Genomic DNA, 26,767 nt, shown 5'->3' on the forward strand with positions numbered 1-26,767 from the left:
GTTGGGCGTCCAACTTCGGCTCAGGTCATGATCTCGCAGTTTGTGGGTTCGAGCCCCGAGTCGGGCTCAGTGCTAATGGCTTGAAGCCTGGAGCCTGCTTCGGATTCTGTGTGTGTGTGTGTGTGTGTGTGTGTGTGTGTGTGTGTGTCTCTATAGTCCTCCCCACTCGCGCTCTCTCTCTCAAAAATAAAGATTTAAAACATTAAAAAAAAAAAAAAAAAGGCAAGCCAAGACCATTCCTTAAATTATTCTGTATCAGCAATAGCACTTTACAACTTGTGAAGTCCTCAGAGCCTTGATGGGATGTTTTTGAAGTTTTCTGTTCATCAGAATGATTGCAGAGTCAGCAAACTTAAATGAAAAGATCTCAGGGAAAGAAAAAAAGTCTAAAGTTGTTATTAGGGGAAACTCCAAACTCCTTTCATACAACAGCATACAAGGTTCTTTAAAGTCACACTTACCTGCCGCCTCACCTCTCCAATCTCTCACCTTCACAGACAACTTGCACCAAACACCCATGTTATGTTGTCTGGAGTCTATCACACCCTCTCTCTCTCACGCAACGAGCTCCCACACTCATTCTTCAAGACCAAGCTCAAGACCTATTCTTTGAAGCTTTCCTCAGCTTCCCCCTCATTAAGGCATCTACCTGCTACACTCTTCTGAGCTCTCAGCATACAGGTCCCAAGCAGCCCATTAGCAAGCCCATTCCCTTCAGAAAGAACTCTGATGCCTGCATTTAGGTCTCTCATCATTGCCAAAGTTTGCCTGGACCCAATAAGCTGAAGAACAGCAGTTTCTACATTGTTTAGCCAACTACCTAAGAGACATCATCACTGTACTTTTATTAACCCTACATCATCCTAGGAAACTGGGAAAGCAAGGACAGTGGAACGTTCTTATTTGCAATCTCTTAAAAGATATTTATTTCACAACTGATAAGGAAAGAAAATCATTACCATGAATTCTTTGCTATAATTCAAAATTTATGTATAATCATAGAAATCTGTAAAATTTTAGAGTTGAAGACATGTGTTTCATAAGATGAAAATGCTGTTTTTAATAAGACAGGTTTTAATCTAAACTTCTTCATAAGGTTAATGGTTAAATTAAATGACGAGACTTGTATACGGTAATAAATAGATGCAAAACACTTAAAATGTGAGATAGATTTATATATATGATAAACGACCACAAGATAACTGTCAAATAAAAAAAAAAGCAACTTTCTGAATTACACATATGGTATGACTTGCATTTGTCTGAAATGATTGTGTGCTTATACACACAAACTATGTTTAGATAACAAGACTGGAAGGAGACACATTGACAGTGTTAACTGTGGTTAATTCCAGGAATAGAGATTGGAAGGTCACCCAAGTTTCATATTTTCATTTTATATACTTTTGTATAGTCTGATTTTTTCAAGGAGTTCCCATTTATTACTTATAATGTAAAAAAGTTACATATTTAAAAAGCTTATGACTAAAAATGCCTAAAAAGAAAGTCTATTAATATTTAAAAATTTAGGAACGATGTACACAAAACAAAAAGGGTATGCATATGTATGGAAATGTATACTCTTCTTCTTACTCTGAAATTAGTGAATGAATTTAGCCTTTCTTTTAAATATAGAATTCCAGGATACATCTGGAAGGGCTCTTAGTCAGGAAATAGCTTAGACAAAGTATAACTACTTTGTTTCAATGACTGGAATTTAGGGGGTTAAAAAAGGCAAGTTGGGAGCACTTAAAAGATTTCCCATAAAGTTTTGATAGTTATAATATTCTTAATATTTTAATTTTCTTTAAAAACCATGTCAGTAAATGGTAACATACTTAGATATTTAAATATCTAAAAATAAGCACTTTAGGAATTGCTTTACCTATTAAAAATATTAAATTTCCATAATAATACAACTAAGGTAAATAAAATAAAGAAAAACAAATTAGCCATGAAACAAGGACAAAAGAAAACCATTTGCTTTAAAAGACTTGAGTTGTTTTCCAGGAAACACCATCTTTTCTCATAGAGCAAAATAAGGAAAAAACAGGCTCGGTGGAAGTTTCCACTCCACTGGCTCTATCATTATGATCATCTGTTCCAAACACACACAAGCCTAAAATTTCCTGTTTTCAAACTATTGTCACCATTTTCTAGCCTGGTGCTATCTGTGCTAACTTTAGCTTAGTAATATAAACAAAAGAATACACCAAAAATAATGCAGAACAATACCTAGATGTAGGCTAACAACTGTTCTACAAACCTTTCAAATAGTTTACATACATTGCCTGGACAAAAACAAACTGCTGGACCTGAAACAACTTCATAATAGCAAAACTAACAACAACAACAATAAAAAAAATCAAATTCAATTCAGAAAAAATATTATAGTACCTGGAGGAAACTCAGGGAATTTGCAATTAAATAAAAGTACATATAATTTACTTGTTGAAATCATTGCTAAACTGATGCCCACCTCAAAGCCCTGGCCTAAGTCCTACATAAAACAAACAAACGAAAGAAGCAACAGCAGAAGCTGCTGAGTGTTCAGTGTATACAAGGCAGTTTTTACACCTTTTCTGGGTCATAGATCGCTTTGAGAATCTGATAAAAGCAATGGAAACGTTTCTTAGAAAAAGGCATATAAATAACATTGTACACAGTTTTAGGGGTTCACAGGACCTCTGAGGCACATGTTAAGAATGTCTGAAATAGAACAACACTTTAATATTTCTTACTACAAAGAACAGTTTGGTATGAGACCTTGGACCCCAACCAGGGAAATGTAGTTACTGAAGTTCCACAGGAAAGTAGGTCACCTCATAGCATTAACTCTCAATACAGCATGGTGGGGCAAGTCAAATATATTTTTACTTGTGAATGCTAGTTCAAGTATCTCATCATATTCCCAACTGTCAGGGTTGAGGGGACACACTCTAAGTCTGGGGGTTTTCATGGCTTCTTTACCCTGACCAGGAGCAGGCTGAAGAGAGGCAGGATCCTGGCTGGCAGTGGGTCCAAGATAAGTTTGCAACATCCTGAGTGGCTAGGGGTAGAGGCCTGGGTGACGTATAGCTGAACCTGTACTGGGAAGAAAGATCGCCAGCTTTGGGTTTCATGTGATCTCATCCTTTTCTTACTATGATGTGCCCCGAGAAGGAGCAAGGGTCATAGGAGAATGGAGTCAGGAAGTCCACTCTATCTTTTGGGAATCAGACTTCAGCCTTGCCTCTGGCCTAGACAAAAAGTAGACTGCCTTACGGCAATTATTAGTCTTGTGCTCTAACAGTGATTTGGGACAGTATTTTATATTTATTTGATATTTTGCCACACTTTGTTCAGCATGAAACTAAACACAGAGTAGGTAATAAATACTTGTTAAATGTAACTGGACTTCAAGAAATATTTATGTGAGGGGCGCCTGGGTGGATCAGTCGGTTAAGCGTCTGCTCAGGTCATGATCTCATGGTTCGTGAGTTCGAGCCCTGTGTTGGGCTCTGTGCTAACAGCTCAGAGCCTGGAGCCTGCTTCGGATTGTGTCTCCCTCTCTCTCTGCCCCTCCCCCACTCACACTGTCCCTCTCTCACAAATAAACATTAAAAAAATTAAAAAAAAAAGAGAGAAATATTTATGTGAAATAAAATGAGAGTGTTAAATGATAAAAAAAAAAAAAAAAAAAAAGGAAAAGGTCGTTGGAATGTCATATGTAGTCTGGCCAGTTAGCGATTTAGAAAGGGAGCCACAGCTAGTGATATAGCAAGTATATACACATCTCTGTCTTCTGCGTATCTCCCTAAGAATCTGTGGACACAGAGGTAGCACAAAATGTCCAGGCAGACTCTTATCAACCTAGCTGAAAATAGAAAAAGTAAATACAATAAAGGGCTGTGAGCATTATCATGAGCTCCAAACACATCCAGGGTCACTGAGCCATTAATTCCTTTCTAGGAATCTCATCTAAGGAAATAATGCAAAATGCGGCTAAATACGTGGGCACTGAAATATTCAACACAGTGTTGTTAATGTGAGTATATAATTGAAACAATTTAAATATTCAACCATAGGTAGGGTGACCAACCATCCCAGTTTTCCCATGACCATCCCTGTTTTAGAACACTGAAAGTTCCACAAGTTGGGAAACCCCTCAGTCCTGAGCAGACCAGTAAGGTAGGTCACCGAAGGGAACCGAGTAAATAAGTTAGGATACATCTCCACAAAGCAGTCTTACACAGTCATTAAAATGATGCTTTTGAAAGGCATTTTTAAGACTTTCCCCTCATGGTTTATAAAGTTTCCAAAACACTGAGAGATCTTGGCAAGGAACTAATCTTTTCCTTTGGAGTAACTGGAAACTGGTGTGAAGAAATAGTGGCAACTTTCCTTTGTATCGTTCTACCTGTCACCTGTGCTAGGCAGAGCTGACTGTTCCAGGGTGTCCCCAGCACCTTGTGCAAACTTCTATCAGAGCATTCTCACCTTGCATGTCAGGCCTTTCTCTAGCTGCTTTCCTCCCCAAGACCCTGTCTTATTCCCCTTTAATCGAAGTGCTTAGCACAGGGTACAACATGCCAGGACTCAGAGGCTTAAAAGGTACATATGACAACTGTTACCTGAACAAATGGACTAATGTCTCCTGGTGACCCTGAGGATGCTGTCTCTGTTGTTCACTAACTTAGTCTCCACATAAATGCATGATACACCAAAGGCAATAGGGGGCCTTCTTATTCTGTAAGAGTACAGCCATAAATCCTATCAAATCTCCTCCACAAGGTTCAGTCACCAAAAAGTGAAACTAGCTTAATCAAGAAATAACTCAATATGAAACCATGCCAATGTACTTAGGAAACTACCACTTCAGACAGTGCCTACAGTATTAGGAGAACATCTACTTTGCGGAAGTAGATTTAACTGTATGTAGTTATATTCTCTTTCTTCCTACACATACCGATATATATTCAGAACTGTCGCATATGCATATACGTGTGTAAAATGATATTCCAGTGCCTGAGGGTAGAATGTAATGTCATCAGAGAGAATATGGGCAAAATGCCATGGGCTACGAAGTAATGTCAATGTACATGTTTAACTGATGAACAAGATGTGAGAATTTTAGCCAAACATTATTAAGTGGTAGGAAGTTGATATCACATCTTAAAGTCACAAAAATTTCCAGCAAAGATACAAATTCAAATTGCAGTTTCGAGCAGTGCTGTCCAACAGAACTTTCTGCAACTTGGGAAATGACTGTGCGGACCATCCCAGCAGCTACTAGCCACATGTCACCATAGGAGACTTGAAAAGTGGCTGGTGCAACTGATTTTCTTTTCTTTTCTTTTTTTTAATTTTTTTTTACTGTTTATTTTGAGAGAGAGAGAAAGAGTGTGAGCGGGCAGGGGCAGAGAGAGGGAGACACAGAATCTGAAGCAGGCTCCAGGTTCCAAGCTGTCAGCACAGAGCCTGACACAGGGCTCAAACTCATGAACTACGAGATCATGACCTGAGCCAAAGTCAGATGCTTAACTGACTGAGCTACCCAGGTGCCCTTGATTTTCTAATTTATTTAATTTAGTCACATGAGGCTAGTAACTATTATATGGACAGTGCAGTTTTAAGGTCCATTCTTTGACTTGAGAGGCAATACCAAATGCTGAAGAGGCTGTAGCTCTAAATAATAAGACCCACAACCAATGTTTAAACCGTGTAGCGCAACTGTAAGTTATTGTGCCGGAGATGGGAACAATTATGTGAACTTATTTCCTCATTTTACTGTGTTCCACAAGCTTACTATGCCCCACAAATACATGTAATCTATGTTGTTATTATTTCTTGGAAAAGAACATGCTTGCTGCAAGAGAGATTTTTTTAAAAAGTGAATACCAATAACAATCTAGAATTTAAGAAATTTATCTTCCATAAAACCGACACATTTCTAAACTCTATTTCTTGTTCAGCTATCCAATCCAAAATAATTAATGCTGGAATAGGGCTTGTATTTTGAGTTCCCAGCAAAACATACAAAAAATGTTCTCATTTTCTGTTTTATGTTTCTTACTGAACATTCACAATTCACAATAAAGCAAAACACAGATACGTTGAGACTTGGATCACAGCTCAAAAACAACACTTTCATATTAAGAACTAGAGGAAAAGCATTGAAGTGTTACAGAAACAAATTTCAAATTTCCATAATTACATTTATACATAATAAACCAAAGTAATGCTTAGTACAATTTTCTGCTAAACATAAAACTCATACACCAAAGCTTCCAGAACCGAAGAAATGTGGCAATGAGAATTTCCCTTAGAAAGACACTTCCAAATAGGTAAGTTATGCATTCTGAAGTCACTGACTATAAAACATATCAAGTTCAAAATGCAAGGAAGAATAACCTCATGCAAAGAAGGGAACTGACTACAAAGTTGAACATGATACAGAAGTTAGGCCACAGATAAATGACATCAAGAAGATCTTTGATGCAAATGTGGGAGACTCGGCCTAAGCACTCCTGTTGCTGCTGCTGCTGGTGACTTCGCATTCCCCTCCATGGCACTGGGGTTGGGGGTCACCGTTTCACAAAACATGATTCTTTGCGTAAAATCACTTTTTCATCCATGTAACATGCAGACAATGATCTCCTCATACAAGAAAAGCTATTGATCATTGACTTCTTTTTGTTTTCAACAATTCACTGCCATCTTACCTATTTCGTGATGTGCCAGCCCTAAAATGAGCCTAGCTTTCTTTTTTTCCATCAACTTTCTATCTCCCCCTCTATACCACTCAAGCCTTATAACCTTTGACCCACAGGAAATAGATACAATGGGTTGAAAATAACAGTGACCGTAAGGACTTCTGTATGAGGATTTAATGCTTGAGGACTAGGAGAAAAGGGCTGGGGGAAGGAGAAAACGACCACCTATTTGTGCCAGAGGAGTAACAGTGCCATTTGGTAGCCCCCAAGTCATCTTTGAACTCCAAGCAAAACTGTTACCCAAGTTACGCAGTTCATAAAAGCTTAAAAATTATGTAGAGTATGCAGAATCATACATATATAGATACACCACACACAGTCAACACAAGATAACTTATCTGCTTTAAATATGTTAGAAACCCTATGAGACAATCAGAGTCATTCACAAAGTGCTGCCATCTGAGGTAACAGACGACAACTGACTGTGTCTGACTTGCCAACTTGAAAGTTCAGTAAAGTCTGTAAGAGCTAAAAATAACCACACAAACATGTTTACAGCATTTTGAAACTACAGGATCCGCAGTGTCTTCTAAATATAAACCTTGAGTTTGGAGGACAAGGATTGGCTTTGGGTTTTCAGGGACGTCATCAAGACATCCCACACTTCACCACAGAAACTCACATTTCAGTATTTTATTTTCAATATGCAATTGGTGGTATTTAACTAGAGTGAAGGAGGGGCAGATTTGGAATGGGGAAGATGAGCAGAAAAGGAAAAGATGGTACCTCTTCCCCCCAGTTAATTAGAGGGCTCCAGAATACCGCAAACCCCCAACTCTTTATGGTGGGACATGACCTTCTGAAAAAGGATATCCTGTCTGTATTTTTCCATTCAACCTATTCATTCTCCGATCCAATCTCTTACCCCTTCCACATTCCTGTGACTTTAGATGCTGCTGCAACACATAAATGTAGACAGAAAGTCAGGTGGAACATATACATATATGAAAAAGTCCCCACATCCCAGCTGCTACATGAAAGTAGGCATGTTGAAGGCATGTTGAGCATAGGCATGTTTAATTTTTATTCTATTCCTAAAAAGTGAGGTAATTCTAAATCACTAATCATTAGGGACATACAAATCAAAGCCACAATAAGATATCACCTCACACCAATCAGAATGGCTACTGTCAAAAAAGACAAGAAGTAACAAGTATTGGCAAGGATGTGGAGAAAAATGGAACCCTTGTGCACCACTGGTGGGAATGCAAATTGATGCAGCCACTGCGTCAATATGGGAAAACAGTATGGAGGTTCCTCAAAAAAAACTAAAAACAGAAGTACCATACGATCCCACCAACAGTAATTCTAATCCTGGGTATTTAACTGAAGTAAATGAAAACACTAATTTGGAAAGATATATGTACTTCTATGTTTATCGTAGCATTATTTACAATAGTCAAAATATGGAAGCAACCTAACTGTCCATGGACAGATGAGTGGATAAAGAAGATGTGGCATACGTACATACAGTGGAATATTTCTCAGCTATAAAAAAGAATGAAATCTTGCCATTTGTGAATGCATGGATGGACACAGAGGTATTATGCTAAGTGATACAATCCAGACAGAGAAAGACAAACACCATTTATGATTTCACTTAAATGTGAAATCTGAAAACAAAACAAACAACAACAGCAGCAACAACGAAGAGAGAGAGAGAGACTCATAAATACAGAGAACAAGCTGGTGGTTGCCAAAGTGGAGGGGAGCAGGCAGACAGGCAAAACGGGTGAAGGGGATTAAGAGGCACAAACTTCTAAAATAAATAAGTCATGGGGATAAAAAGTACAGCATAGGGAATACAATCAATAATATTGTAATATATTTATTGCACTGAGCATTTTGCAATGTATATAATTCTTGAATCACTATGTTGCCCATCTGAAACTAATTTAATATTATAGGTCAACTATACTTCAATTAAAAACTTAAAAATTAAAAAAAAAATAAGCCAAACACATGGAAAATTTTCCAACTAAAAACCAACTGGGATTGGTGGGGTGGGGTGGGTTATACTAAGACTTTTGAACATTCAAAGAAGCATTTTATTGGTGCAGAAAAAAAGTCCATTTGTTCTCTGTGAGTTATGTAAAGTTATTCAAGTTTATTTATTTTTGAGAGAAAGAGAGAGAGAGCGGGGGAGGGGCAGAAAGAGAGGGAAAGTGAAAATCCCAAGCAGGCTCTGCACTGTCAGCACGGAGCCTGGTGTCGGGCTCGAACTCACAAACTGTGAGATCATGACCTGAGCCAAAACCAAAAGTTGGATGCTTAACTGACTGAGCCACCCAGGCACCCTTGTGAAATTATTTTTGATATTAATTTTTGGATAGGATTTGTTTAAATTTTATCCTCTGCCTTTAATTCTTAGACATCTTGAAAATGTAGCAGCTATTTAAAAAATAAAGAGAAAGAAAAACCTGCAACAGACTTCACCCTATACTTTCATGTCAGAAACTTCAAGTGTCTGCACCTCTATTTTATTTTTTTTAAACATTTATTTATTTTTGAGACAGAGAGAGACAGAGCATGAACAGGGGAGGGGCAGAGAGAGAGGGAGACACAGAATCCGAAACAGGGTCCAGGCTCTGAGCGGTCAGCACAGAGCCCGACTTGGGGCTCAAACTCACGGACCGTGAGATCATGACCTGAGCTGAAGTCGGACGCTTAACCGACCGAGCCACCCAGGCGCCCCTGCACCTCTTACTTTAAAGTACTATGGTGGGGATCGCCTGGGTGGCTCAGTCGGTTAGGTGTCCGACTTTGGCTAAGGTCATGATCTCACGGTCTGTGAGTTCAAGCTCCACATCGGGCTCTGTGCTGACAGCTCCAAGCCTGAAGCCTGCTTCAGATTCTGTGTCTCTTCCCTCTCTGCTCCTCCCCTGCTCATGCTTGATCTCTTTCTCTCTCTCAAAAATAAATAAACATTAAAAAAAATTTAAAGTACTGTGGTGGGATCTTTATTTCTGGAGGTTATCCAATTTCCAAGTGAAGTGTTCTCTAGAATAAAATGGTGTAAGTCATATAGGCATTTTCTTAAATTTATTATTACTAAACTACAAGGAACAATGAATTCAACTGAAAAATTAGGGAGAAATTCTATATAATCCTACCAATATCAAAAAAACATTTGTTTCCATATATTCATCTAATTCTTATTCATGTACATATATACTTTTTAGGTAGCTAGCTTTTTAAATAAGATTAATGTATTTTTGTGTTTTTTTACTTTGTTTATTTTGTTTTTGTTTGTTTGTTTTTTTTGACAGAGTGCAGTAGGTGAGGGCAGGGAGAGGGGGACGGAGGACCTGAAGCGGGTTCCACACTGTCAGCACAGACCCTGACATGGGGCTTGAACCTACCAACTGTAAGATCATGACCTGAGCCAAAGTCAGATGCTCAACCGAATGAGCCACCCAGGCACCCCGAATGTATCTCTGGTTTCACGAGCTTCATTCTTAACTTTCAGAGGTTGAAAATTCTCAAGTTTAAAATTTGAATCCATTAATATTTCACTTATTGTGACTTTTCCCAGGTCTGTCTTATCATGCTAGAATTATGGAAATTGAAGGTGAAGCCCTGGCTAAAATGTTTTCTGAAACCCGATAAAGAAAATATATTTAATGACTGTACAAACACAAGATACTTATTTACCGTGGACTTTCTTAGCACAACATCCTAGATACATGTTAGTAATTAAGATTTAAAAAAAAATTTTTTTTTAATGTTTATTTATTTTTGAGAGAGACAGACAGCATGAGCAGGAGAGGAGCAGAGAGAGAGGGAGACACAGAATGAGACAGGCTCCAGGCCCTAAGTTGTCAGCACAGAGCCTGACACGGGGCTCGAACCCACCAACTGTGACATCATGACCTGAAGCTCAAGTCGGACGCTTAACTGACTGAGCCACCAAGGTGTCCCAAGATATTTAATTATAAACTCAAAGAATGTCCTGTTAAGTCCTGTCCAATTTACGACAGCATGCAGTTTATGCTATACACAAATAATAACCAGAACAAATGTGTATAATCCTCGACAGAAAGGCTATCACTTGCTTTACCAATTACTTTCTCATACTGTACAGAACGATTTGTTAAATCTAATAGATGAAGAATTTATGCCACCAAAAAGATCTTTTGATATTTCACTTATGTTAGGCGTTGTAACCTAAAGACATTCCTGGAATACATACCTCTCCCTCTTGAACACTTACATGTTTATACCTTAAAAACTGAAAGATTTATAAGATTATCTATAATGAACAAAGGATAGTTTGTTCCAAAAAACGAAGGAAAGTTGGGGAGAAACAAAGTATCTCTAGTGAAAATTTGACTGACTTTAAAAAATGAAATAAACAAAAGCACGGCTCTTTATTTTGTTGAATGATTGGCCAAGAAAAGGCAAAGCAATGAGATTTTCACTTACAGATTAAGTAACCCAAGGTTGGCTGAAGTAAACAACTTTTTGGTAACTAAAATGCAATTCTTGGTGGAGCAAAGACAATGGTTAAGAAGAACAAAACACAACATCTCTGGCTGTCCTCCTAGACACAGATTAAGAGGAGGGGCTTGTTGTCTCACGTAACAACTGAAGTCCCCACTCCAATCCCACATGGCATTCTAATATTTATGAGCAGTTAAAAAAAATTAAGTCATTAATAAAAAGTGTCCAGCACTGTAGCCATTAAGAATTTCTTCTGGTTCCTCTCATCCTAGTTCTTTCATCAAATGGTTCAGAGGGCAACCGAAACTTACCATTTGTTTATGCCCAGTCTCCCAGGCTCTACCTCTTTTCTTCACTGCTCTATTCTCAAAACCTGACACACACAGTGCCTGACAAAAAGGAGGGACTTAAAGTTAGGTGAACAAATGAATGAGAGTCTTCATGTGTAAGGTGGACCTTATAGGGATCATCATTATGGTCATCCATAAATAATTATTAAGTGATTTGATGGTGGAAACATGCTATGAAAGCAAAACAAACATGATGACGACTAATTAAAAAATTATCATTAAACTTGTATAAAAATGTTTACATTTTAAATGTAGAAACAAGCATATTAAGAATCACTTTAGGGGCGCCTGGGTAGCTCAGTCCGTTGAGCGTCCAACTTCGGCTCAGGTCATGATCTCATGGTTCGTGGGTTTGAGCCCCACGTCGGGCTCTGTGCTGACAGCATAGAGCCTGGAGCCTGCTTCGAATTCTGTGTCTCCCTCTCTCTCTGCTCCTCCCCCACGCATGCTCTGTCTCTCTCTCTCTCTCTCTCCTTCAAAAAATAAATAAAATATTAAAAAAAAAAAAGAATCACTTTAAATATGTACTACTATATGAAATACAGCTAAATAGAAAAACTCTCCCCCAAGCTATCCCGGAGCAGCAAACATGGGGCTTAAGGTTACAGTCAATGCATACACCGGTATGGGTTTCTTCTCCATTCTTCTGTCTGCCCCCTAGTGGAGTCCTTATGAGCAGAGAAAACAACAACCAAAAAGCAGCACAAAAATGAAAACCAAACAAAAACAACAGAACAGAACAGAACAAAACAAAGCAAGATGCACTTACTTTGGACTCCTACAAATCAGTCACTCAAGAACACAAAGTTAATTTATGAATTCCTACTAAACACCATGATCCAAAGACAAGACTCTTGTATCAACCTAGGCAGGTTCACTATTTCCTTGAGTACCTTTGGACTTCTGATCATTGCCTTTTAAGGAAGAGTTGGCATCTCTAAATTGAATCTAGGTAGTACATGGTTTTCTCAATGTTTAAGAAGACCAAACAACTTACTGCTAGTTTCTAAGTTGACATGATCTGGCCGCTATTTTTGGTTTTCAGATATCTCAGACATGAATAGCTAAAACAAAGTCATTTCCATAACAAAGATTCTGGAAAACTATAGATTTCCAACGTACTTCAAGTCAAGGAACAGGTAAAGTGAAACAGACACCAGGGTTCAGTGGCGGCGTGATTGAGTGACTCCTCTCAAAAAGCATGCTTATCTCCATGGGATCTGTCTGTCTAGAGAGGAGTGTGGGTTTTGGTTATGATCTCATCATCAGCAACAACCGACTCTCCTCTAAACTGTCTGCCCATTTTATACTAGAGTTTCGCACTAACATGCACACTCTTTATATATGAAGATGACAGATGTAAATAACCAATCATGTGGCACCCTCCATCCCCCCGTGACTGGTGATACACATTTGCAAGACAACCAGCCAGCATATACAAATCACACTCACTGAAGAAAACATCAGAAAATGATCTCTGAAGGGGAGATGCAAGCATTAGACACAGCTTCTGGGCTACAGTGATCTCGTGGTTCCATTTCTTAACTTCTAGAGCAATAAGAATGCATAATTCATGATAATTATAAACAAAATGAATTCTAGAGAAGCAATTCTAGATTTTCTCCCATATTTAAGTACTTGAACATGTAAGACTCCTCCCGCATTAGTAGGAATTCTGTTTCCCAGAACTATATCAAAATCAAATGAGAGGATCCATTGAAAAACATTGAGATGAAGAAAGGCACGAAAACAGTTAACTTAATGACCATTTTTAACAACCTTTGAAGAAGTGCATTAGTACGTTAATTCTGGCAGGTTCTAAAAGCAGTGAGCTTCCAGTGATTTATGACTACGTTTTACATGTATGCCGTATCAGCTTAAAACACCCTCACCAGCTCTTTCATGGAGGAAACAGAGTAGCCTAAATCAGGAGAGAGAAAATGTTCAAAGGTTTATTTTAATAAGCAAATGCTCAAGATACAGGAGTACAGGACTTAACATTGTTTTTTCTGTTCTCAGACTGCTGTGAAGGCTATGAAAGGCGCGAGGAAGGAGGAGGCAGCTGACATCCATCTTCCTCATTCGCTTATCTTTCCCCTCTGGACAACACCCTCAGCGACAGGAAGTATCAAAGAAGACAGGATACAACTCTTATGCTTTTAATGCTTTCCCCAATTTCTCTGTTGTTGCTCAGATCTCTACTAGAAAAGCAGGAAAAGGCAAATCCCAACCAGGGACCCCCAAAAGACTTATTTAAATCATCAAGGTTCATATGTCAGGAAAAAGGAGGTGGGGGGGAATTTCCCTAGTCTCTGTACTTGGATATGGATCCATGGGTTAATGTTTATCTCTTTTCTGTTTTACTACCAGATTATTTATAGACGGTAAAGCAGCTAAAATAATTGACTTTAAAAATTTACTATATTTAGGCAATGATATCACTCCTAAGTTTTAAATACACTAACATTATGATACAACCCTTAAAGCATGCTTATACATCTAATTTAATGTTTTGGAGTCTGCTCAAATTATTCATTAAAATGAACAACAAAGGAACAAAACAATGAAGAGGCAGCTGTTCAATTTGTGTATCTCATTTGCAGTATGTTGTGTATTTATAGTTAAAAAGAGCAAAATAAGCTACTCAAGACAGAATTGTTCCCACTCTCAAATAATTGTATTTTTAAAATCTGTGCACACTTTTTTGTGTGCTACAAAATTAAACTTTAGCATTCATCCAATTTGTAATCATATTTATTATCTTTTCTGCTGGTTTGTTTAGCATTTTCTTTCTCCAAGTAGACTACATACAAGCAACTTAAGAGCAGAGATTGAGTACACTCCTGCTACCAAGCTCACAGCACAACAGATGAAACAGTAATAATATAAATAAGAGTATTTACATGAAAATAGCCTATAAAATTCATACCTACAGGAGGGTAAACATCAAATTCTACACTATCAGTTAACACAGTAATCCCCACTTGTGTCATCCACATCCCCGGTTCTGTTCTAAAGACAAACATGTCTTCATTTTGGCTTCTCTTGGTAATTTCTCCAGCTGGTTATTCTTGTTTTAATCCCCCCACCCCCACCCCGCTTTGCTCTATCCCTAACCATTCTCTGCCCTTCTCTGTGTTTGGGGAAGAGGTGAACGTATTTACTCTCTTTTCCCCTGGCTTTAGCTCCTAGTTTCCAGTGGTGGCCGCCTAATTCCTAAGCACAGTAACCCTGGGCGGTGGCTCCTCCACTGTTGCAGAGCTCGCAGGTCTTATGTACGTTTTTTAACTTAGCTTTTATTATGTCTTCCCTTGTCCCTCCAGCCCTAAGGGTGTAAGAAACCTCATCTAAACCCAGCCCACAGCACTGTAAGTAGGCCTTTATTAAAGTCTGCATTTGAATCTTCTGAGCTGAATTCAGACTCTTACCAAGACACTAAAAGATACCTCATATTTCCAAACACCATGCTTATATATAACTTATTACTTTTCAACATTATCTACCCAGCCCTGCCGATCAGCTCACTTTCCCCCTACTGCTTCTTTCCTTCTTCCTCCCAACATAGAGATACCACCAGTTCAGTCTCTCACAGAGGGGATTTCAAGCCACATACTTTAGCAGGTTTTAGTTATCAGTCCTAGAGTGTAACTTTCTTGGACCCATCAGTTTTCATCCCCTCCTTTCATCTTCCCTCTGCCCCCTCCATTGCCTAGTTATCACCTGCTATACATATACTTTTGCACTGTCAAGGCTGATAATATTTACATGCTGTTGTATAACCACCTCACTTCTCTGTTTTTTCACTCTATAGGTTGAGTCCAAGAGTTTAAAATCAGCAAAGGGTACTTACACTATCATGATGACAGGTGTGTTGTTCCCCTACAGTCTCAAGTTGGGGCTAGGACTGCATTTGCCTCTATACTTGTCCAGTGTCAGTGTCACTACCCCATGTTCCACAACAGAGAACGCTCCTATGGCCAAAGTCTAAAAGATTCTGTTTTTTACCTCACCAACTGTCTTTCTCAACTTCCACTTCTTATCAATTTCCTTCCTTTCGTAGGTCCACTCTCCCCCCTCCTCACCCTTCTCCTTCACCAGGACTGGGTGCTAAGAGGCCTGGTTGTGGCTTTCACCTGTGGATTTCCTACATTGCTTCCCCAGGGTGGGTCCACCAACCCCTGCACGCCATGTCTTCTTGATTTAGTCCTCATTTTGTTACACTGAAATCCTGACAAAGGGCACATGGAAGGCATTCTTAAAGGAGACAGCACAGGACAGTGGTTACTAATGTTCATAATTCACTTCTGTTTGAAACAACAGTTTTAAAAATTAGTATTTGTTGGGAGGGGCGGCTGGGTGGCTCAGTTGGTTAAGCATCCAACTTCAGCTCGGTCATGATCTAATAGTTCATGAGTTCGAGTCCTGAATTGGGTTCTCTGCTGTTAGCACAGAGCCCACTTCGGATCCTCTGTGCCCCCCTCTCTCTCTGCCCCTCCCAAGTTCATGCTCACTCTCTCTAAAAAATAAACATTTTAAAAAAATGAGTGTTATGCTACTCTATTAGAATAAAGGAAACAACTATTTACAAAAGTTCTTTCAAACATTTTTTGGGGGTTGAGTTGCAACTACAGGCCTAACTCATGTGTATCTGATAATCTTATTATTTACCATTTAAGTTATAATAATATTAACCCATGAAAACACGGACTTCATGTTCAATTTCCCTTTTATGTACAACTGTATACTTGTTAAACAGAATTCATTCAAAATCAAAAATACTCTTCTTAGCACAAAAACATCTAAAATGATATCAACTGGTGATCTATAGGAGTGTGAAGAGGGTATTTCAGTGGCAAATGAGTAACTGTATTTAATTTACTCATTCACTCACTCCTCCAAAAATATTTACTGACTACCTGCTCTGGCTACTGGAGGAATAGTAGTAATTCAAGAAACAAAAATTCACCTACCTCAGCAAACTTCCTAGTGGAGGAAGACAAAAACAAGCAAACATGGCTGATTTTAGAGTTCTACAATTGCTATAAAGGAAACTAAAGTTGATCTGAAATACCTAACCTTATTTAAATAATCCAAAGGGTGTATGGAACTTTATAGTACTCTCATGGAAAGTATTTTAGTACTCTAAGCCACCACTACTCTTAACACAGTCCCACCGGGCAGTGACAATTATCAAGCTCTTAGGATCAGATCCTGGGAGTGAGGACAGGCTTGAAAGGTCTGCAATCTTGTCTTCTCAAAGGTTTCCATCAGCTAATGAGATGAAGTAATCAATGCGCGGCTTCACCCTGTAATCTCCACACAAGGCCATTACTTCAGTCCCTTGACATCATCGAATACCAATCCTGGAACACTCATTGCTCTGGTCCGATATCCATAAACACAGTAAACAATTCAAGTGAAAAAGAAGGAAAAAGAAAACGTGAAATAACCTTCATTACATTTTTTTGTTTCTTTTAACATTTTCTACATTTTGTAACCAACGAAGTTTGCTCTTTCCCTACCGGAGAGAGAGCAAGGGAGCAAATGAAGACGTATTAGAGGGGCGCCTGGGTGGCTCATGTGGGTAAGTGTCCAACTGTTGGTTTTGACTCGGCTCATGATCTCACAGTTTGTGAGTTCAAGCCCCGTGTCGGTCAGGCTCTGCACTAATGCGCAGTGCTTGCTTGGGATTCTCTCCCTCTCTCTCTGCCCCTTCCCTGCTCATGCTCTCTCTCTCAAAAAAAATAAAAACACTAAAATTTTTTTTAAAAAAAGAGGTATTAGAGACAATGAAGAAAGTTATTAAAAAAACAAATGTATGATAATAAGGCAAGTGGCTAAAGATAATAACATTACTTGGCCTCAAAAATAAATAAAGTATTATAGTTTTGTCTATATGACAGGTTTCCTGAGGGAACACACCTTGCACACATGTGTTCAATAAACATTACTTGATGCTGAAAATTCACTTCTGCCAAGGAAAAATAATCGGAAAGAAATACACTCTCCTTCAAATGGGAGTAATTAAATTGGGCAGAGAGAATAACTGAGGAGGGCTCCGTAGGGAAGTAGAAATGTTAGCACTGGACACGCTGGAGACACCCCCCAGCCTTCCTTTTCATCTAAATTTTTCTCCTCTTCTACTGACTACTTTTCCTATTCTTGTTTCTTTTTTTTCTTTCTCTTTTTAACCATGTCTCTCATCCAGTTCATTTCCTCTTACACTTTTCATATATACATCAAAGAATTTGCTTTTGTTAAGTGTCTGTCACATTTAATGTCTTTTTCTTAACTTAAAAACAGGTATCTTTATTATTTCTTTTCATGCTTTCAAGCATTTTTTTACATTTGAGTATGGGTCATCTTGACATCTTTTTTCAGTACAGCAGGCACTGTTAAAAATAAAATAGCCCTGCATTCTTTTTGTTTGTTTGTTTGTTTGTTTGTTTTAGAGACAGAACTAGAGAGCATGAGCTGGGGACAAGGTCGGGGTAGGGGCAGGAAGAGACAGGGAGAGAGATTGAGAGCAGGAGTTGTGGAGAGGGACAGGGGTGGGGAAGGGGGAGAGGAGAGAGACAGAGAAAGAGAGAGACAGAATCCCAAGCAGATTCTATGCTCAACACAGAGTCCAACATGGGGCTCGATCTGAGGACCCTGGGATCATGACCGGAGCCAAAATCAAGAGTCAGATGCTCAACCAACTGAGCCACCCAGGAACCCTGGCCCTTCATTCTTGATGCAGAAAATAGAAAATGATCTTTGATATTATGGACATTCATCAGTCAAAAGCAAGCACTAGTTTTGATTCTCTAAAGACTTTCCACCACCACTACAATAAAATAATCGTTAACATTTATTGAATACTAAATACCAGGCATTGTCTGAAGCACTTTACACATTAACATAGTCCTCACCACAATTCTATGAAGTCAGCACTGTAATTACTCCGGTTTACAGATGAGAAAACAAGTCACAGAGAGATTAAGCAACTTGCCCCAGGTCATACCAGATGTAGTAAAGTCAGGATTTGAACCAGTGCAGCCTGGCTCCAGAGCCCGTGCCCTTAACCACTGTTACACTGTCTATCTATGACAGGGGGCGGCAAACATTTTTGTAAAGGGCCAGACAGTAAATACTTCAGACCTTGCAGGCTACACATGGTCTTAATCTCATTGTCTTTTTCTTCTTTGTCTCTTTAAGCAATTTTTTAAAAAATGTAAAAAACCTTCTTAGACATAATCAGGGTTATAGACTGTAGTTTGCTGACTCCTGGGCTATGATTTTATTATTTCCTGCGAGCCAGTCTACTACTTTTTATTTAGACAAATTCAGACAGAAGCAACGGTAAAAGATTCCAGACAGGTAGTCTACAATCCATAGACCATGAACGCCCAAGAGCTATCAATTGTGGGGTGCCAGTGAAACAGTAAAGAAAATACAAACATCAAATTCAAAGCATTGTAGGTAGTTTGTGGACACACACAACAGCATATAGCTTACAGACATGAGCCAGGTATGATTATTACAAGTGGGAATTAATAAAAAACAAAAATCTAAGCGAGTTTCAACAACCTAATATTTCATAAGTAGAAAACTCTGGATATGCCTCTTCCTTACTTCATCTGTTGGGCAGAACTACTATTGTAATCTCCTCATTGATGTCTAAGAACAACATCTGCGTATGAAAGAAATGTCTTTTTCAAAGTCCCTCCTAAATACTAATTCATCGTTGCATTATCAAAATATTCACGATCTTCCATGTCAGAAACTAAAGAAGAGTAGCTAATTGGCTATTAGCTCAAAACCCCTGAAGAATTTGGAAATCCGTAAGAATATGAATTTCTTCAGTTGGTATTCCTTCAGGTCCTCTGGCAAGGTCCTACTCACATATATTTTTTTTAATGTCTGTTTTTGAAAGAGAGCACGTGCGTGCGCACATGAGGGGGGCAGGGGGAGAGAGAGGGAGAGAGGAAGGGAGGGGGAGAGAGGGAGAGAGAGGGAGAGAGGGAAGGAGGGAGGGAGGGAGAGAGGGAGAGAGAGAGAGAGAGAAAGAGAGGATCTGAAGTGGATTCTGCACTGACAGCACAGAACCCAATGTGGGGTTCGAATCCATGAACTGTGAAATGGTGACCCGAGCTGAAGTCGGACTCCTAACTGACTGAGCCAACCAGGAGCCTCTACTCACATTAACATGTTATCACCACTTAGCACTGTCTTATGATTTCAAAATTTTCTAAAAATTTTTAGCCTCCATATATTTTACCACAGCTTAATTTTCTTTTAAAAAGCAAAAGCTCTATTTCAACAATGCAGTGTTCATTTTGATAAATGCAATCAGAAAGTAGGAACTTATGCACTTTATTTTGGCTTTTGACTCTACCAAACCAGATAAATCTACAAATCCCACCTCTTAGGAAACCTAACTCCTTAGAGGTAAACATCTAGATAAACCTTGGTTCAGGGACTACTGTTAATTATTTTTGCCATTTTGGTGGAGGGAAAATAAAAACTGAAAAACAGATTCACTTCTGTCTTTCCTATCAGCTTGGGACCATCTGTTTAAAATGACTGCAACTATTTTTAGCAATTAGGCAATGGGTTACTTACAAAAACAAAAACAGATGCCTGCTCTTTAAGATGACGGGTTATCAAACATATGAGCATTACTTCTACACAAGAGTCCAGTGCAAGTTACCTGCCAAGCCTAAAAATGCAGATAAAAAAATATATATATACTATAGAGCAACTCAGGACATGATTTCATTCCTTCTAATCGTTTCTTAGCAATTGCTAAACACACACAAATAAAATGACTGGAGAAGTCATTTTTATAAGAATTTAAAAATATTTGCTGTAACACTACATCTTTACTCCCAATTCGGCTGTCCTTAAAAATCTGTACATTTCTGGGGTGCCTGGGTGCCTCAGTCAGTTGAGTGACTTTGGCTCAGGTCATGATCTCACGGTTCATGGGTTCGAGCCCCACATCGGGCTCTGTGCTGACAGCTCAGAGCCTGGAGCCTGCTTTGGATTCTGTGTCTCCCTCTTTCTCTGCCCCTCCCTCATGCTCTCTCAAAAAATAAACATTAAAAAAAATTTTTTTAAGTCTGTACATTTCTTCTGCTGAGAAAAGTTGCTTACTTTATAGTTAATTTTTACCCGAAGCATTTTCTTCTAAATGCAAAAAACTTGTGCCTTTCACCTTTGCTTTTTCTTTGACAACTGTGACAACTGAGAGATAATTTCAATGAATTATTTATGTAATTGTTTCTTAACACACTACAAAGGAGAACTTTTAAAGAGAAAAATCAAAGATGGAGGTTCTCCCTATGAACCTGCCTTCTTTTGTCTGCTTTGAAATAATCACCTTGCTCCTATAAAAAGTTTCTTTAGAAGCTGGTGTACTTTGTCCTTGCCAGGTCGGATAAAGGCTTAAGTTGAATTTACAGATCAGGCCTTTCCAGTAGTGGCTGGCTGGAGGAAGGAGGAGCACAGTTAAATCAGCATTCACTCCTCCTTACCACAATCCCACCCCTCAGCCTCAGTATCCACCCTTTCTACCCCTAGGCTTACCTGAATTCGAGGTTCAATACTTGAAAGACCCCTTCCCCCCAAAAAACCAGCATCTTACGGGGCAAAAAATTCAGCTGCAGCAGGTATTTGATTCCCCTAGAACAAGGATATTTAAACGCTTACTTAAAATGTTCTTTTTTACTAAATAAACAATGTTAGCAAACCCCGAGCTGCTCACCCAAATCTGCTCTTCTATCCTTTCACAGTGAATGAGTTGTAACTGGGTACAGGGCTGTCCCAGCTAGTAGTGACACTTAGGCTCCCTAGTAGCCACATGTGGCCAGGTGACATAATTCTCCCCAGTGGAGTGACTGGCAGGGATGTGTACCAGTTCAGGGTGTGGGTCTAAGGGCACTGAACACGATGTCTTCACAATCTCCCCCCACCCCAACCTCAATCTAGGACACAGACATGCCCATGACCTTGCCTTAACCACATAGATGGATTCTGCAATGTTGAGGGGGGAGTAACAAGGCAGAAGGAACCTGGCTCCCTGAACTTCCACAAGGGGCATGACTGTTTCGCAAAGCCTGGAAGGCTTACTTTGTTACGTGAGCAATAAATAAAGTCCTATCTCCTTTAATTCATTATAGTTTGGGGCTCTTTGTTCCAGCAGCACAGGCTTTCTCATAATTGATGCAAACACTGTATGTAGCTCTGTTCTAAGTGCTTTACGTGAATTATCTCATTAACACGCCTCTGAGGAAAGTACTGTTATTATTCCCATTTCCCAGCTGAAGAAATAGACTTGAGGGGTGAGTGCTTTCCCAAGGGAAAAGAATAGGAAGGATGGTGCAGTGGTCAACTGCAGATCTGTATGATGCAAAGTTCAGATGCCCAACCACACTACAGTGTTCCTTAAAAGGAAAACTACTAATGATCACTGTGCAAGTATCTCACTCTGAGATTTTTCTTCCGTGTTATCTCTCATATACCTAGAGCAGAAACATTATGAGCTCAAAAAGGAGGAATAAAAATTATTTTTGGCTTGTTCATAAATGCCTTTAATTTACTATGCTAAAGATCTAAATTTGTATAAAACCCCGAAACTTCAAAGGAATCAGACAGCAGGCCAAGTTGAAACTTCTGGTTGAAACTTTTTACTCCATTTCCAAAACTCTATCATGTTACACGCAAAGCCTAAGTCTGTACACCTCAGTTCAATGCTGTTAAGACACAGGATTAATTCAAAACAAACTTTTTTTGGCTGTGTTTAATATTGTGTTTGTTATGAAAGGGCCCATGAAACACTTACACAACACTGGGGTTTTCCTTTCAGTAATATGAGGCCACACACCTTCAACCTTCACTTCTTCCAAACTTTTTGAACTCAAACCAGAAGATTTGCCAGAAATCTATGTATTAGAGAGGTCTGACAGGGTGAAGGGACAAGGGGGACTTTGTCTTTATATTTCACGCCTTAAAAAAACCATTTTTTTTAACAATCCATTTAATCTTCCAGAAAGCTCTTACAATTAAGTGCCAGAGTCCATTTATTTATTCATTCAATAAATATGTACTGAACACTGTTTGTTGAGTCTGTATCAGACACGGACACAGAACAGTAAGTAAAAGCAGAGTGCTACGAGACAGAGGTAAAGCCGTGACTTTCTTGTAATGGTAATGATTTTTTTACCCTAACTCAAGCTTGTGTGAAAATTCCAGAATAAATTGCCTTACATTCTAATAATTGCAAAATGCAGAGACTCTAAGAAAAGAAAACCCTTCTTTGCACCTCTTCCTGCCTCTGTCAGAGGGGCTGTGAGCACTGTGTATTTATGCCTCCAGGATCAGCTCCTGGGCTTACAGGGGAAGCCCTGCCACTTTGTCTAGGTCGTATCCTTCCTTCCAATCCTTCACAAGGTCCGAATACACACTGAAAATTCATCCTTATCCATCTGCTTCCCAACCCTGGCGCCAGCCTCACTAGGTTTTAATTAACAGGAGATGAGCGAACAGTATGAGTTCTTGGCCGGCATAAGCAAGTGTTTCGTGATTTAGATGGGCCTCCTCATTCTAGGCTGGGTGAAAAAGACCGAGGAAGAAAAGAGAGTTGGCACTCCATAGTGCCAATCATTCCTATAAAAATAAAAGCTCTTTTGATTACCCACTGTGGAAAGACGAAGCTGTGAAAATACTACTTTCTGTGAGTATTACAGGCGTGATTTTAGAGGGGTCTTCTCTGTGGTAAGGTATGTCCCTGGCAGCGCAGCTGAAAAAATGCCCCAATCCTGCACCAGGAGTGGCCTACTTGGCTTTGCTGCAGGTGGCCCATCTGCACTCAGGGATTCTGCCCACATGCTCCTCCCTTATGCCTCACAAAAGCACGGTCTCATTTTGGCTAAGCCTTGGCTTTCCAAGGAACTGTTTAAAACTTCCAAATACGACTGCATTCAAATACCTCTTCAGGTCTTAAGAAAACACTTCAAAAATACTGCGTTCTTTCACCAAAAACTAGTTAAAAATGGCTTTGGGTTTTTAAGATCTTAAGTGGCACTCATTTTGAACACAATTGTCAGAGCTCTGTTTTCATTTGCACCTAAATTTGCAGACGGCACTGTCTATAAACAGCATCACCTTGACACTGACCAACCTGTCCCGGATGAAAGCGAAGATTGCACAGCGCAGTGAGTTCTGAACCTGGCCACAGAGATGTTGCAGGCTCTGCAAAACTAGAAATACACACAGAGTAACTCTTAACACCACACAGAAAAGCAGTGAGCACCACAAGAGATAGAAACAAGGCATTCAAGGAGGAACCAAGGTTGGGAGAAGGGGGCCCAGCTAGAAAGGGAAATAGAAACGTGGGAGGTAACAGAAAGAAGTCAGTGCCCTCATCTGCTTCAGCTGTAAATGTGCCTACTGGGTGTGAGCCACAGTCTCTAGGTCTCCAAAGTCTTTCAATGGAGTGAGGCTAAGGAGACAACCAGAGGAAGTACACAAAGACAGCAGAGACAGCAAAGTGCAGAGTGGGTGTGAGGTGTTTCTCTGAGGCTATAGCCCGTAGTGGAAAGCTGTGAAGAAAAGCAGGACAGGAAATTAAGATTAGGGCCAAAGTATGGGAAGACCTGGAGAGACAACCTAAGGGACTGGGCCTTTATTGAGTAGGTCATGGGATCTACTGGAAATCCTTTAAAGGGGAGCAGCCTAAGAGCCACACTTACAAGGTTACCTTGCAGGATATAGAAGAGGCTGAGGCGCCGGGAGACCAGTGACAAGACAGTGGGGAAAGAACACTGGACCTACAGCCCTGGCCATGGAAATACAGCAAAGCCACATGCAAGATGGAGAAATGGTCTGCAGGAAGCGTGGGGGAAAGGGCTATCATGCTCTACTTTAAAGATGGAAGTTCACTTCTGTACCCTCCTCGTCTACTTCTACCAGATCACTTTATGCTTAGCTCCTGAAATTTTTCCTTAAATAGTGCTTCTTCAACAGTCAGTTGCATACCAACTCTCTGCTCTATGGGTCACTAGACTTCGTAAGCAGAAAGTCCTGACTCTGAATTTCTAAGGCAGTGACTCATCCTGCTTACCAGGCCTCTTCCTGTGGGTAGAGACTACCAGTTGCTCCTCTTATGTTCATTTCTCTTGTCAGAGAGCCCTCTTGTTCAACTATAGACACCAACTATTTCTTATGACACTTTCCTGAGGCATTGACAATTGGTGGAAGATTCCAACCACCAGTCCAGAAAAGCCCTGATAGCAACGTAATGCCTAGAAGACAACAACCCACACATCCCTTTCTGTCCATGATCATGAGCTGAACACATACTGACCCCCACCCATGATCACAGTGCTCCCTGCCTGCTCTCTCACACATACCCCCTGAACCTTTCCCTACAAACCTCTAGGTATCTATCTTATGGGCAGAGAGGTTGACTGTTAAGGCTTGAATCTGCCGGCAACCAAAATAAATTTCTCTTTTTGCTTTTCCAAACCCTCAACTCATGAGTTATTGGCTTCTCTTGCAACGTTTATCCGATTTTCTTCGCCAGTGTTGACAAGCCCAGCCAGATTCTATGCTTTCTATTTGCCCAACCCCCTTCGGGATTCCCCAGAGAATGAGCAGTTGGCTGGGGCAGTGTGCCAGGGCTTACCTGTTTTCTGAGTTAGCAACTGAGATAGATCATTCAGTAACACTGTTTTTCGACAGTAAGCCAGCAAACTTCTTCTATAAAGGGCTAGATAATAACTTCCTTAGGCTGTGCAGGCAATATGGTCTCTGGCACAACTATTCAACTCTTTCATTGTAGTGTGAAAGCAGCAATAGACAATTCATGAACAGATGGGAGTGGCTGTGTTCCAACACAATTTTATTTACAATGACAGGTAGCTGGCTGATCTGACACTCAGGTCATTGTTTGCTGACCCCTGTTCTACAATAACAGAAGCTTTCACGGGGAGGCTGACTTGCTAAAGATGATGTTTTCCAGCCTCCTTTACAGCTAGCTGTGGTCATGTGACTCTGTTCTGGCTAACAGGATATAAGTGAAAATGATCTGTACAACTTCTAGATCAGCCCCCTTCTCTGGGGCTGAAAGGAGATCATGGTGAGTCATCTTTGACTGTGAAGATGGGGCAATATCCTTGGGATGGCAGAGAAACAAGATGGCAGAAATCTATCTAGTGAAGAACCGTTAACTAGTCCTGGAGCAGTACGGACCATCTGGACTATTCTAAGACAGAATATGAAGGAAAAAGCCCCCCAAACCTCTTAGCCTATTAAGCCACCATATTCTGGCTCATCTTTTTATAAAGCTTTGCATTTTCAGGTTTAGCTCAGCATATGAGATCGTATTCTGAAGGGGAAATGCCTTTGTTGCACGGCTATGGAATGATCAATCACAAACCCACACACTGGTCAGATGACTGCACGAGTCTGCCACCATCACAGGAACTAATACCAAGTGAAAGCTTATTCTGTGGCATGCACTAACATAAGCTCTCATTTATCCTGAAAGCAATTATTATGATGATCATGTTTATAGACAAAGTTCAGACAGCATTAAGAAATACACCCAAAGTCATAAGTAGCTGCCCAGATATACAAACTTGGGGACGTGACTCTCAAACATACACTTTTCCACAAATCAGCTCCCTTGTGTCAAGGACAAGCCACGGTAGTCAATTCTAGGGTGATATTTAGAGATGGCTCTGTGACTGCAAGTTTCAATTTCCAAACCGAAAAGCACCACTAAGATCCGCTGACAGCTCCATTTGGTTTAATTACTATTCCCCTTAAAGAGCCAAGTAAACCAAAATGACACAAGTTTAATAACGTACCCAGATTCTTTTGAAAGACTCTGAGAATGCCAGAGTGCAGATTTGATGAGACGGCCATGGGGGCTGCCAACTTGGTCCCAGCTAAGGCCACCACCTCCTCCTCCACTGCCCATTAGAAGTTAACTGCCTGGACACCTGCTATACCAGGCTGAACAGAGCCTGCATAGTGGTTTCAAAGTATACCAGCAGAGGGGAAGATTTTCTTCTCTCCAGGAAAGGGTGAGAAATGCCACCGACATGTGCCGTTGACCCTACTCTGCCAGGTGTAGCATCCGTCTCTGCTGGGGGCCTGGCACTCATTTGGGGACCATCTGGCTCCATTTCCCCGACCACATGGCCTTTCCTGTTCTGTACAGCCTAG

The 26,767-nt window shown here is 40.0% G+C and overlaps 1 protein-coding gene across 10 annotated transcripts in view; it reads right to left on the bottom strand.

The window, feature by feature from the left end:
* GAB1 (GRB2 associated binding protein 1) overlaps positions 1-26,767 on the bottom strand; it is a 121,959-nt gene that overhangs the window by 49,458 nt on the left and 45,734 nt on the right. For 5 of the 10 annotated variants that reach the window (XR_006216756.1, XM_042983836.1, XM_042983837.1 and 2 more), the window contains exon 1: positions 2,971-3,164. The exons of the other annotated variants lie outside the window; for them this stretch is intronic. Coding sequence is in view for 4 of the 5 variants with exons in the window: in XM_042983836.1 (XP_042839770.1) it covers positions 2,971-3,132 (162 nt within the window). In the remaining variant the exon portion in view is untranslated. Of the gene's footprint in view, positions 1-2,970; positions 3,165-26,767 lie in introns of those variants that run through there. 10 annotated transcript variants of the gene reach the window in all.

Source organism: Panthera tigris, chromosome B1, assembly GCF_018350195.1.
Source record: "Panthera tigris isolate Pti1 chromosome B1, P.tigris_Pti1_mat1.1, whole genome shotgun sequence".
NCBI lineage: Eukaryota > Metazoa > Chordata > Mammalia > Carnivora > Felidae > Panthera > Panthera tigris.